The sequence below is a fragment of the Oncorhynchus gorbuscha genome, unplaced genomic scaffold (assembly GCF_021184085.1).
Source record: "Oncorhynchus gorbuscha isolate QuinsamMale2020 ecotype Even-year unplaced genomic scaffold, OgorEven_v1.0 Un_scaffold_6732, whole genome shotgun sequence".
In the NCBI taxonomy this organism is placed as follows: Eukaryota; Metazoa; Chordata; class Actinopteri; order Salmoniformes; family Salmonidae; genus Oncorhynchus; species Oncorhynchus gorbuscha.
Genome location: NW_025750261.1, coordinates 6411 through 19994, shown reverse-complemented (window position 1 = coordinate 19994; position 13584 = coordinate 6411). Strand labels below are relative to the sequence as shown.

Sequence of the window (13584 nt, the reverse complement as noted above, 5' to 3'; positions counted from 1 at the left end):
AACAGAGTACACCAGACATTAGGAACCTAATAGTGAGTTGCACCCCCCCTTTCGCACTCAGAACAGCATCAGTTTGTCGGGCATATGGACTCTACAAGGTGTTGGAAAGCGTTCCACAGGGATGCTGACCCATGTTGACTCCAGTGCTTCCCACAGTTGTGTCAAATTGTCTTGATGTCCTTCGGGTGGTGGGCCATTCTCGATACACACAGGAAACTACTAAGAGTGAAAAACACAGCAGCATTGCAGTTCTTGACAAAACCGGTGTAGCCTGGCACCTACTACCATACCCTGTTCAAAGGCTTTTAAATATTTTATCTTGCCCATTCACCCTCTGAATGGCTCACATACACAATCCATGTCTCAATTGTCTCAAGGCTTAAAACTCCTTATTTAACCCCGTCTCCTCTCCTCCATCTACACTGATTGAAGTGGATTTAACAGGTGACATCAATAAGGGATCATAGCTTCTTTCACCTGGATTCACCTGGTCAGTCTGCAGTGTGTCATGGAAAGAGCAGGTGTTCCTAATATTTTATCACTCAGTACATGTTTCTTTATGTTTGTCATAGAGCCAGTCTGGAATTGAGGGGTACTGGCTACCTGAGATGTTCCAGACTTCCACCCATCATCAAATCTACCACAACCCACGAGCATCTGCACCAGGAAAGACCCCCAGGTCCAGCTGGGTACAGGTTAGATACCTTTCTCAATGTAGGTTCTAACTAATTACTCACGGCCCAATGTGAGGAAGAGGAGCTACTCACACAGTAACTCTACAGGGGCGTCAGGACACACCCCTGGGGGACCCCGCCACAGTCCTGCTAATAATGGAGTCTCACGCTTCTCCCCACCCAGGTATAGTCTATATACAGCAATCATCCCTCCCCAGGTATAGTCTATATACAGCAATCATCCCTCCCCAGGTATAGTCTATATACAGCAATCATCCCTCCCCAGGTGTAGTCTACATACAGCAATCATCCCTCCCCAGGTATAGTCTACATACAGCAATCATCCCTCCCCAGGTGTAGTCTACATACAGCAATCATCCCTCCCCAGGTGTAGTCTACATACAGCAATCATCCCTCCCCAGGTATAGTCTACATACAGCAATCATCCCTCCCCAGGTATAGTCTACATACAGCAATCATCCCTTCCCAGGTATAGTCTACATACAGCAATCACCCCCCCCCCCAGGTATAGTCTACATACAGCAATCATCCCTCCCCAGGTATTGTCTACATACAGCAATCATCCCTCCCCAGGTGTAGTCCACATACAGCAATCATCCCTCCCCAGGTATAGTCTACATACAGCAATCATCCCTCCCCAGGTGTAGTCTACATACAGCAATCATCCCTCCCCAGGTGTAGTCTACATACAGCAATCATCCCTCCCCAGGTATAGTCTACATACAGCAATCATCCCTCCCCAGGTATAGTCTACATACAGCAATCATCCCTCCCCAGGTATTGTCTACATACAGCAATCATCCCTCCCCAGGTATTGTCTACATACAGCAATCATCCTTCCCCAGGTGTAGTCCACATACAGCAATCATCCCTCCCCAGGTATAGTCTACATACAGCAATCATCCCTCCCCAGGTATTGTCTACATACAGCAATCATCCCTCCCCAGGTGTAGTCCACATACAGCAATCATCCCTCCCCAGGTATTGTCTACGTACAGTAATCACCCCCCCCCCAGGTGTATTGTCGCTCTGGATAAGAGCGTCTGCTAAATGACTTAAATGTAAATGTAAATGTGTAGTCTACATACAGTAATCATCCCTCCCCAGGTACAATCTATGTACAGTAATCACCCCCCCCCAGGTGTAGTCTACATACAGTAATCATCCCTCCCCAGGTACAATCTATGTACAGTAATCACCCCTCCCCAGGTATAGTCTACATACAGTAATCATACACCTAGAGTATAGTCTACGTACAGTAATCTGTTTTCACAGCTTTAGCTCCTCTAAATATGAGTGTCTTGTTCGTTAAATTCATGGCAACAAATGAAAAAGAGAGGTGAAGAGGAGAAAGAAGTGCCTCGTTTAATACACCCTCCTCGCAGCAGACAAACGGTCTCATTTTCTGCTTATTAATGATTTAAAGGCTGAGCCAGTCTGCTGCCTGGGGCAGGGAGGAAACGGGGGGAGCAGGAGGGAGAACGGGGGCGAAGCAGGAGGAGAACGGGGGAAGCAGGAGGAGAGGAACTTGAGACATTCATTTAACTATCTGTCTGAGAAAGAGGGAGAGGAGCAGTTGGAGAGAGAGGTTATGAGTCTGAGCTGAACTGGAGAGCTGTGAGGCCATGCAGATTACACACACACACACACACACACACACACACACACACACACACACACACACACACACACACACACACACACACACACACACACTCACTCTAGCATGGAACGCAGTTGGACTAATAAAATGGGCTAAAGTGGCTCAATATGAAATAAAAGGAAGAAGTACTTCTGAATGCAAACAGCCAATAGAGGGCTAGCTTTCCGTCAATCAGCCAATGAAATAAAAAGGGCTAGCTTTCTGAAGTGCTTCTCCTACAGGGAGGGCTATGCAACAGCCAGCTAGCAAATCAGCCAATAGAGGGCTAGCTTTCCAAAACAGCCAATAGGAGGGGCTAAATCAGCCAACACGGAGGCTATCAGCCAGGAGGGCTAGCTTTCTGTCCTACAGCCAAACAGCCAATACGGAGGGCTAGCTTTCTGTCAACAGCCAATACGAGGGCTAGCTTTCTGTCCTACAGCCACAAATGGAGGCTAGCTTTCTGTCAAACAGGGAGGGCTAGCTTTCTGTCAAACAGCCAATACGGGAGGGCTAGCTTTCTGTCGAACAGCCAATACGGAGGGCTAGCTTTCTGTCAAACAGCCAATACGGGAGGGCTAGCTTTCTGTCGAACAGCCAATATGGAGGGCTAGGAGGGAGGGCTAGCTTCTGTCAAACAGCCAATGAAAACAGTATTAAAAGTAAAATAAAGAATCTAATTTCAGGCTATCTACACCACCTCGGATTTACCAGAGTAAATTTCATTATGTCTCCATTTTGCCCCACATAATCTAGGAAGTGATATTGGAGTTTCGTGTTCCTTGATAAAGTTAAAATGCCAAAGCATCATTAGTGGAACGAACAAACTGCTAGTGATTGAAGTATTTTATTGGTCTTGTTTTGAATTGAGATTATCCATCCCTGAAACGATAATAAGAAGATTCAGAACCATTCCTAAAACAGAGGATGGATCTCTCCAGGGATATAAAACACGAGCTTGTTTAGGAGAATACACCGTGCTGCTGTGTTCACTCTGCAAACTGACTCTGACAATAAATGTCAATGTACAACATATTATACTCTAAATGCCAGCCGTTTTCCACACAGAGAGAGAAAACATGAAATCCCTTCAAAACATGTTAGAAATCAGAGCACCTACATGTCCCTGTTGTCTCTGTGTCTCTCTGCTTTGCATGATGGTAAGACTGAATTCTCAGTCTCTAGTCACATTTTGTCTATCACCTGTTGTTGTAGGCCTGAGAAGAAGGGAGATGTTCCCCCTGGATTTCCAGAGAAGAAGACTGTTGGTCTGAAGAAGCAGGGAGATGTTCCTCTGGACTACCAGAGAAGAAGAGTGTTGGTCTGAAGAAGCAGGGAGACGTTCCCTCTGGACTACCAGAGAAGAAGACTGTTGGTCTGAAGAAGCAGGGAGACATTCCCCCTGGACTACCAGAGAAGACTGTTGGTCTGACGAAGAGTTTTAATAATGAGGACCTCCTCAAAGTACCTGTTGTGACCATGTCCAAGATCATTTCTGATCCACCTCCAACTAAGACCCAACGCATCACGTTCCACAGCCCCGCGCCGCAGGCCGTGTACCCGATAACCCCTGACAACGAAACGCAAACCAGGAAGCCAGAGGAAGATAGAAAACCCCCGTATCCCAGAGTCCTCTCTTCTACAGCCACCTGCGCTATATCTAACACCATCGGTCCTGAGAAAGTATACAGATTCCAGCCACACCTTCTGAGAGATAACCCCCCTCCATACTCCTCTGAGTGGACCGATCCAAAGGCTTTAACCCAAGGAAGGACTGAGTGGACTGAAACAAGGGCTCCAACCCAGGGGAGGGGAGAGATGCTGTTGATCAGACTGAGCATCACATGGTCCAAGGCTGAGAACAGCAGCAACCTGAGACAGCCACAGTCCCAGTCTCAGCTCCAGCGTTGCCCCATCCGTCCCCCTGAAACCAGCCCTGAGAAGACTACCCATCTCCAACACAAGGAGGCTGAGGGACTGGGGGAGACTGGGGACGACGTTGGGGTGTCTGTGGGAGGAGGAGGAGGAGGGGTGTGTCCCAGTCCAGCCTGGGTTACTGGAACCCTTTACAGGGTTCAAAGAGCACCTCTGTCGCCAGCTTCTCCACCCCCACCCCCACCCACCCTGGCTCAGCTCTAGAGAAGGCCTCAGAGGGAGACCATATAGACACACAGGCAGACAGACCGGCAGACAGAACAGTAGACAGACAGTATAGACAGACAGGTAGACAGACAGGTAGACAGACCGGCAGACAGACCGGCAGACAGACCGGCAGACAGACCGGTAGACAGACAGTATCGACAGACCGGTAGACAGACAGGTAGACAGACCTGCAGACAGACATGTAGATAGACAGGTAGACAGACAGTATCGACAGACCGGTAGACAGACCGGTAGACAGACAGTATCGACAGACCGGTAGACAGACCGGTAGACAGACCGGTAGACAGACCGGTAGACAGACCAGTAGACAGACCGGTAGACAGACCGGTAGACAGACAGTATCGACAGACCGGTAGACAGACCGGTAGACAGACCGGTAGACAGACAGGTAGACAGACAGGTAGACAGACAGGTAGACAGACAGGTAGACAGACCGGTAGACAGACATGTAGATAGACAGGTAGACAGACAGTATCGACAGACATGTAGATAGATAGGTAGACAGACAGGTAGACAGATCGGTAGATAGACAGGTGGACAGACCGATAGATGGACAGTATAGACAGACAGGTAGACAGACCGGTAGACAGACAGTATAGACAGACCAGTAGACAGACCGGTAGATAGACAGACAGGTAGACAGACAGGTAGACAGACAGGTAGACAGACAGTATAGACAGACAGGTAGACAGACCGGTAATGTCCCAGGTTCCTCAGGTGCATACCCTCCAGACCCCCTGCAGTACTCTGCCAGCCCATACCGTGCAGCTGTCTGGATCTCAGGGTCCAGGAGGGGCTCTACCCAGAGGGGCTCTACCCAGAAGGGCTCTACCCAGAAGGGGGGAGGGGCTCTACAGGCCTGTTCTACTACGGAACCGTCACTCTACAGGCCTGTTCTACTACGGAACCGTCACTCTACAGGCCTGTTCTACCACGGAACCGTCACTCTACAGGCCTGTTCTAACTCGAAAGCCTCACTCTACAGGCCTGTTCTACTACGGAACCGTCACTCTACAGGCCTGTTCTACCACGGAACCGTCATTCTACAGGCCTGTTCTACCGGGGAACCGTCACTCTACAGGCCTGTTCTACCACGGAACCGTCACTCTACAGGCCTGTTCTACCACAGAACCGTCACTCTACAGGCCTGTTCTACTACGGAACCGTCACTCTACAGGCCTGTTCTACCACGGAACCGTCACTCTACAGGCCTGTTCTACTACGGAACCGTCACTCTACAGGCCTGTTCTACCACGGAACCGTCATTCTACAGGCCTGTTCTACCGGGGAACCGTCACTCTACAGGCCTGTTCTACCACGGAACCGTCACTCTACAGGCCTGTTCTACCACAGAACCGTCACTCTACAGGCCTGTTCTACTACGGAACCGTCACTCTACAGGCCTGTTCTACCACGGAACCGTCACTCTACAGGCCTGTTCTACTATGGAACCGTCACTCTACAGGCCTGTTCTACCACGGAACCGTCACTCTACAGGCCTGTTCTAACTCAGCGTCACTCTACAGGCCTGTTCTACTACGGAACCGTCACTCTACAGGCCTGTTCTACCACGGAACCGTCACTCTTACAGGCCTGTTCTACCGCGGAACCGTCACTCTACAGGCCTGTTCTACCGTGGAACCGTCACTCTACAGGCCTGTTCTACCACGGAACCGTCACTCTACAGGCCTGTTCTACCACGGAACCGTCACTCTACAGGCCTGTTCTACCACGGAACCGTCACTCTACAGGCCTGTTCTACTACGGAACCGTCACTCTACAGGCCTGTTCTAACTCGAAACCGTCACTCTACAGGCCTGTTCTATCACGGAACCGTCAATCTTTAGGGGTGCCGAGACACTGCCCTGGGGACTCTGCCTTCAGCACTGCTAATAAGGAGGATAATTGTTTTAGCTATACAGAGGATTGCTACGGCCTGGTCTGCTGAGACGAGCACCATCCCAAAACACACAGCATGGTCAGTCCAGACACCACAGAGACGAGGCCTCCTAAATGGAACACTATCCTTATACAGGGCCCATAGGGCTCTGGTCAGAAGTAATGCAACTCTATACGGAATAGGGACTCAGCCATGGCCTGATCGATAGTCATTGATGTTGGTTGTAGTGGTGTGAGAGATGTTTGTTAGCTGTGACATGACTATAAAGTCTGTAAAAATATCTGTCCTGTGTAGTTAGCTGCTACATTCTGTTCTCTATGTCCTGTGTAGTTAGCGGCTACATTCTGCTCTCTATGTCCTGTGTAGTTAGCTGCTACATTCTGTTCTCTATGTCCTGTGTAGTTAGCTGCTACATTCTGTTCTCTATGTCCTGTGTAGTTAGCTGCTACATTCTGTTCTCTATGTCCTGTGTAGTTAGCTGCTACATTCTGTTCTCTATGTCCTGTGTAGTTAGCTGCTACATTCTGTTCTCTATGTCCTGTGTAGTTAGCTGCTACATTCTGTTCTCTCTGTCCTGTGTAGTTAGCTGCTACATTCTGTTCTCTATGTCTTGTGTAGTTAGCTGCTACATTCTGTTCTCTCTGTCCTGTGTAGTTAGCTGCTACATTCTGTTCTCTCTGTCCTGTGTAGTTAGCGGCTACATTCTGTTCTCTATGTCCTGTGTAGTTAGCGGCTACATTCTGTTCTCTATGTCCTGTGTAGTTAGCGGCTACATTCTGTTCTCTATGTCCTGTGTAGTTAGCTGCTACATTCTGTTCTCTATGTCCTGTGTAGTTAGCTGCTACATTCTGTTCTCTATGTCCTGTGTAGTTAGTTAGCTGCTACATTATGTTCTCTATGTCCTGTGTAGTTAGCTGCTACATTCTGTTCTCTATGTCCTGTGTAGTTAGCTACTACATTCTGTTCTCTATGTCCTGTGTAGTTAGCTACTACATTCTGTTCTCTATGTCCTGTGTAGTTAGCGGCTACATTATGTTCTCTATGTCCTGTGTAGTTAGCTGCTACATTCTGCTCTCTATGTCCTGTGTAGTTAGCTGCTACATTCTGTTCTCTATGTCCTGTGTAGTTAGCTGCTACATTCTGTTCTCTATGTCCTGTGTAGTTAGCTGCTACATTCTGTTCTCTATGTCCTGTGTAGTTAGCTGCTACATTCTGTTCTCTATGTCCTGTGTAGTTAGTTAGCTGCTACATTCTGTTCTCTATGTCCTGTGTAGTTAGCTGCTACATTCTGCTCTCTATGTCCTGTGTAGTTAGCTGCTACATTCTGTTCTCTATGTCCTGTGTAGTTAGCTACTACATTCTGTTCTCTATGTCCTGTGTAGTTAGCTGCTACATTCTGTTCTCTATGTCCTGTGTAGTTAGCTACTACATTCTGTTCTCTATGTCCTGTGTAGTTAGCTGCTACATTCTGTTCTCTATGTCCTGTGTAGTTAGCTACTACATTCTGTTCTCTATGTCCTGTGTAGTTAGCTACTACATTCTGTTCTCTATGTCCTGTGTAGTTAGCTACTACATTCTGTTCTCTATGTCCTGTGTAGTTAGCTGCTACATTCTGTTCTCTATGTCCTGTGTAGTTAGCTGCTACATTCTGTTCTCTATGTCCTGTGTAGTTAGCTACTACATTCTGTTCTCTATGTCCTGTGTAGTTAGCTGCTACATTCTGTTCTCTATGTCCTGTGTAGTTAGCTGCTACATTCTGTTCTCTATGTCCTGTGTAGTTAGCGGCTACATTCTGTTCTCTATGTCCTGTGTAGTTAGCTGCTACATTCTGTTCTCTATGTCCTGTGTAGTTAGCTGCTACATTCTGTTCTCTATGTCCTGTGTAGTTAGCTGCTACATTCTGTTCTCTATGTCCTGTGTAGTTAGCTACTACATTCTGTTCTCTATGTCCTGTGTAGTTAGCTGCTACATTCTGTTCTCTATGTCCTGTGTAGTTAGCTGCTACATTCTGTTCTCTATGTCCTGTGTAGTTAGCTGCTACATTCTGTTCTCTATGTCCTGTGTAGTTAGCTGCTACATTCTGTTCTCTATGTCCTGTGTAGTTAGCTGCTACATTCTGTTCTCTATGTCCTGTGTAGTTAGTTAGCTGCTACATTCTGTTCTCTATGTCCTGTGTAGTTAGCTGCTACATTCTGTTCTCTATGTCCTGTGTAGTTAGTTAGCTGCTACATTCTGTTCTCTCTGTCCTGTGTAGTTAGCTGCTACATTCTGTTCTCTATGTCCTGTGTAGTTAGCTGCTACATTCTGTTCTCTATGTCCTGTGTAGTTAGCTGCTACATTCTGTTCTCTGTCCTGTGTAGTTAGTTAGCTGCTACATTCTGTTCTCTATGTCCTGTGTAGTTAGCTGCTACATTCTGTTCTCTATGTCCTGTGTAGTTAGCTGCTACATTCTGTTCTCTATGTCCTGTGTAGTTAGTTATGTTCTGTCCTGTGTAGTTAGCGGCTGCATTCTGTTCTCTATGTCCTGTGTAGTTAGCTGCTACATTCTGTTCTCTATGTCCTGTGTAGTTAGCTGCTACATTCTGTTCTCTATGTCCTGTGTAGTTAGCTGCTACATTATGTTCTCTACATGTCCTGTGTGTAGTTAGCTGCTACATTCTGTTCTCTATGTCCTGTGTAGTTAGCTGCTACATTCTGCTCTCTATGTCCTGTGTAGTTAGCTGCTACATTCTGTTCTCTATGTCCTGTGTAGTTAGCTGCTACATTCTGTTCTCTATGTCCTGTGTAGTTAGCTGCTACGTTCTGTTCTCTATGTCCTGTGTAGTTAGCTGCTACATTCTGTTCTCTATGTCCTGTGTAGTTAGCTGCTACATTCTGTTCTCTATGTCCTGTGTAGTTAGCTGCTACATTCTGTTCTCTATGTCCTGTGTAGTTAGCTGCTACATTCTGTTCTCTATGTCCTGTGTAGTTAGCTGCTACATTCTGTTCTCTATGTCCTGTGTAGTTAGCTGCTACATTCTGTTCTCTATGTCCTGTGTAGTTAGCTGCTACATTCTGTTCTCTATGTCCTGTGTAGTTAGCTGCTACATTCTGTTCTCTATGTCCTGTGTAGTTAGCTGCTACATTCTGTTCTCTATGTCCTGTGTAGTTAGCTGCTACATTCTGTTCTCTATGTCCTGTGTAGTTAGCTGGCTACATTCTGTTCTCTATGTCCTGTGTAGTTAGCTGCTACATTCTGTTCTCTATGTCCTGTGTAGTTAGCTGCTACATTCTGTTCTCTATGTCCTGTGTAGTTAGCTGCTACATTCTGTTCTCTATGTCCTGTGTAGTTAGCTGCTACATTCTGTTCTCTATGTCCTGTGTTCAGTTAGCTGCTACATTCTGTTCTCTATGTCCTGTGTAGTTAGCTGCTACATTCTGTTCTCTATGTCCTGTGTAGTTAGTCCTGTGTAGTTAGCTGCTACATTATGTTCTCTATGTCCTGTGGCTGCTACATTCTGTTCTCTATGTCCTGTGTAGTTAGCTGCTACATTCTGTTCTCTATGTCCTGTGTAGTTAGCTGCTACATTCTGTTTCTCTATGTCCTGTGTAGTTAGCTGCTACATTCTGTTCTCTATGTCCTGTGTAGTTAGCTACATTCTGCTCTATGTCCTGTGTAGTTATTACATGTTCTCTATGTCCTGTGTAGTTAGTTAGCTGCTACATTCTGTTCTCTATGTCCTGTAGTTAGCTGCTATTCTGCTCTCTATGTCTGTGTAGTTAGCTGCTACATTCTGTTCTCTATGTCCTGTGTAGTTAGCTGCTACATTCTGTTCTCTATGTCCTGTGTAGTTAGCTGCTACATTCTGTTCTCTATGTCCTGTGTAGTTAGCTGCTCTACATTCTGTTCTCTATGTCCTGTGTGTAGTTAGCTGCTACATTCTGTTCTCTATGTCCTGTGTAGTTAGCTGCTACATTCTGTTCTCTATTGGCTCCATTCTGTTCTCTATGTCCTGTGTAGTTAGCTGCTACATTCTGTTCTCTATGTCCTGTGTAGTTAGCTGCTACATTCTGTTCTCTATGTCCTGTGTAGTTAGCTGCTACATTCTGTTCTCTATGTCCTGTGTAGTTAGCTGCTACATTCTGTTCTCTATGTCCTGTGTAGTTAGCTGCTACATTCTGTTCTCTATGTCCTGTGTAGTTAGCTGCTACGTTCTGTTCTCTATGTCCTGTGTAGTTAGCTGCTACGTTCTGTTCTCTATGTCCTGTGTAGCTGCTACGTTCTGTTCTCTATGTCCTGTGTAGTTAAGCTGCTACATTCTGTTCTCTATGTCCTGTGTAGTTAGCTGCTACATTCTGTTCTCTATGTCTGTGTAGTTAGCTGTTCTACATTCCCTGTTTCTCTATTCTGCTCTCTATGTGTAGTTAGCTGCTACATTCTGCTCTCTATGTCCTGTGTAGTTAGCTGCTACATTCTGTTCTCTATGTCCTGCTACATTCTGTCTTTAGTCCTGTGTAGTTAGCTGCTACATTCTGTTCTCTATGTCCTGTGTAGTTAGCTGCTACATTCTGTTCTCTATGTCCTGTGTGGTTAGCTGCTACATTCTGTTCTCTATGTCCTGTGTAGTTAGCTGCTACATTCTGTTCTCTATGTCCCTGTGTAGTTAGCTGCTACATTCTGTCCTGTGTAGTTAGCTCTATTCTGTTCTCTGTCCTGTAGTTACATTCTGCTGTCCTGTGTAGTTGGCATTCTGTTCTCTATGTCCTGTGTAGTTAGCTGCTACATTCTGTTCTCTATGTCCTGTGTAGTTGGCTGCTACATTCTGTTCTCTATGTCCTGTGTAGTTAGCTGCTACATTTCTGTTCTCTATGTCCTGTGTAGTTAGCTGCTACATTCTGTTCTCTATGTCCTGTGTAGTTAGCTGCTACATTCTGTTCTCTATGTCCTGTAGTTAGCTGCTACATTCTGTTCTCTATGTCCTGTGTAGTTAGCTGCTACATTCTGTTCTCTATGTCCTGTGTAGTTAGCTGCTACATTCTGTTCTCTATGTCCTGTGTAGTTAGCTGCTACATTTCTGTTCTCTATGTCCTGTAGTTAGCTGCCATTCTGTTCTCTATGTCCTGTGTAGTTAGCTGCTACATTCTGTTCTCTATGTCCTGTGTAGTTAGCTGCTACATTCTGTTCTCTATGTCCTGTGTAGTTGTTAGCTGCTACATTCTGTTCTCTATGTCCTGTGTAGTTAGCTGCTACATTCTGTTCTCTATGTCCTGTGTAGTGCTACATTCTGTTCTCTATGTCTCCATTAGCTGCTACATTCTCTATGTCCTGTGTAGTTGGCTGCTACATTCTGTTCTCCATGTCCTGTGTAGTTTGCTGCTACATTCTGTTCTCTATGTCCTGTGTAGTTAGCTGCTACATTCTGTTCTCTATGTCCTGTGTAGTTAGCTGCTACATTCTGTTCTCTATGTCCTGTGTAGTTAGCTGCTACATTCTGTTCTCTATGTCCTGTGTAGTTATGTCTGTTAGCTGCTACATTCTGTTCTCTATGTCCTGTGTAGTTAGCTGCTACATTCTGTTCTCTATGTCCTGTGTAGTTAGCTGCTACATTCTGTTCTCTATGTCCTGTGTAGTTAGCTGCTACATTCTGTTCTCTATGTCCTGTGTAGTTAGCTGCTACATTCTGTTCTCTATGTCCTGTGTAGTTAGCTGCTACATTCTGTTCTCTATGTCCTGTGTAGTTAGCTGCTACATTCTGTTCTCTATGTCCTGTGTAGTTAGCTGCTACATTCTGTTCTCTATGTCCTGTGTAGTTAGCTTGCTATTCTGTTCTCTATGTCCTGTGTAGTTAGCTGCTACATTCTGTTCTCTATGTCCTGTGTATTAGTCCTGTGTATGTCCTGTGTAGTTAGTTAGCTGCTACATTCTGTTCTCTATGTCCTGTGTAGTTAGCTGCTACATTCTGTTCTCTATGTCCTGTGTAGTTAGCTGCTACATTCTGTTCTCTATGTCCTGTGTAGTTAGCTGCTACATTCTGTTCTCTCTCTGACAAGTTGGCTTGTGAAGATCATTCTGTTAATGCATGTTTTTTTGTTTTGTTTTCTCGACAAATCCTCTATTTTGGAGAGCACCATATTAGTCTGTATACTGATTATGATATTACCATTGTAATATGTACCCCCCCCCCTCCTTACATTCCCATGTGTTGAATTGCGACAACGGTTTCTTAACCAGCATTCACTAAAATGTTTCTTTACATGACGATTTTCTCTATTGAAGAAATAAACATTTGCTTCAATGGGCTAAAATGGACATTATATGTTGGCAAGATAAGCAATAATTCAGGGAGGAGGGGGGAGGGGAGGGGGGAGGGGAAGGAGGGGGAAGGAGGGAGGGAGGAAGGAGGGGGGAGGGGAAGGAGGGAGGGAGGAGGGAGGGAGGAGGAGGAAGGGAGGGAGGAGGAGGAGGGAGGAGGGAGGGGAGGAGGAGGAGGGGGAAGGAGGAGGGAGGGAGGGAGGAGGAGGGGAGGGAGGGAGGGAGGAGGAGGGAGGGAGGGGGAGGAGGGGGGAAGGAGGGAGGGAGTAGGAGGAGGGGAGGAGGGAGGAGGGAGGAGGAGGGGGGAAGGAGGGAGGGAGGAGGGAGGGGGGGGGAGGAGGGAGGAGGAGGAGGAGGGGGAGGGAGTAGGAGGAGGAGGAGGGAGAATGAGCTGGGTTTTCAGCAACACAGACCCTGGAGTCAATCCCAGGTTTACCACTCTGATAGTCTGGTCAGTCATTAGCCAGCAGACTGGTCTCCCGGGGCCTGGGAGGAAGGCCCCCTACTGCGGACACAAACATTCTCCACATTCCTGACTAAAACAGGGACAGGGTGGGAGGTGTAGGGTGGGCCCCTACAACAGGGCTAGGGTGGGAGGTGTAGGGTGGGCCGCTAAAACAGGGACAGGGTGTGAGGTGTAGGGTGGGCTCCTACAACAGGGCTAGAGTGGGTGGTGTAGGGTGGGCCCCAACAGGGCTAGAGTGGGAGGTGTAGGGTGGGCCCCTACAACAGGGCTAGAGTGGGAGGTGTAGGGTGGGGGCCCCTCTACAACAGGGCTAGAGGTGGGAGGTGTAGGGTGGGCCCCTACAGCAGGGCTAGAGTGGGAGGTGTAGGTGGGCCCTACAACAGGGCTAGAGTGGGAGGTGGGTGGGCCCCTACAACAGGGCTAGAG

The 13584-nt window shown here is 46.9% G+C and overlaps 1 protein-coding gene across 1 annotated transcript; it reads left to right on the top strand.

Annotated features, from left to right (window-relative positions):
- The first annotated feature begins 5070 nt into the window (after positions 1 to 5070).
- LOC124029534 lies at positions 5071 to 6294 on the top strand. Its single transcript, XM_046341211.1, has 2 exons — positions 5071 to 5294; positions 5325 to 6294. The coding sequence occupies exons 1-2, from the start codon at positions 5200 to 5202 to the stop codon at positions 6292 to 6294; spliced, it is 1065 nt and encodes a 354-aa protein (XP_046197167.1). The 5' UTR covers positions 5071 to 5199.
- The last annotated feature ends 7290 nt before the right edge of the window (positions 6295 to 13584 follow it).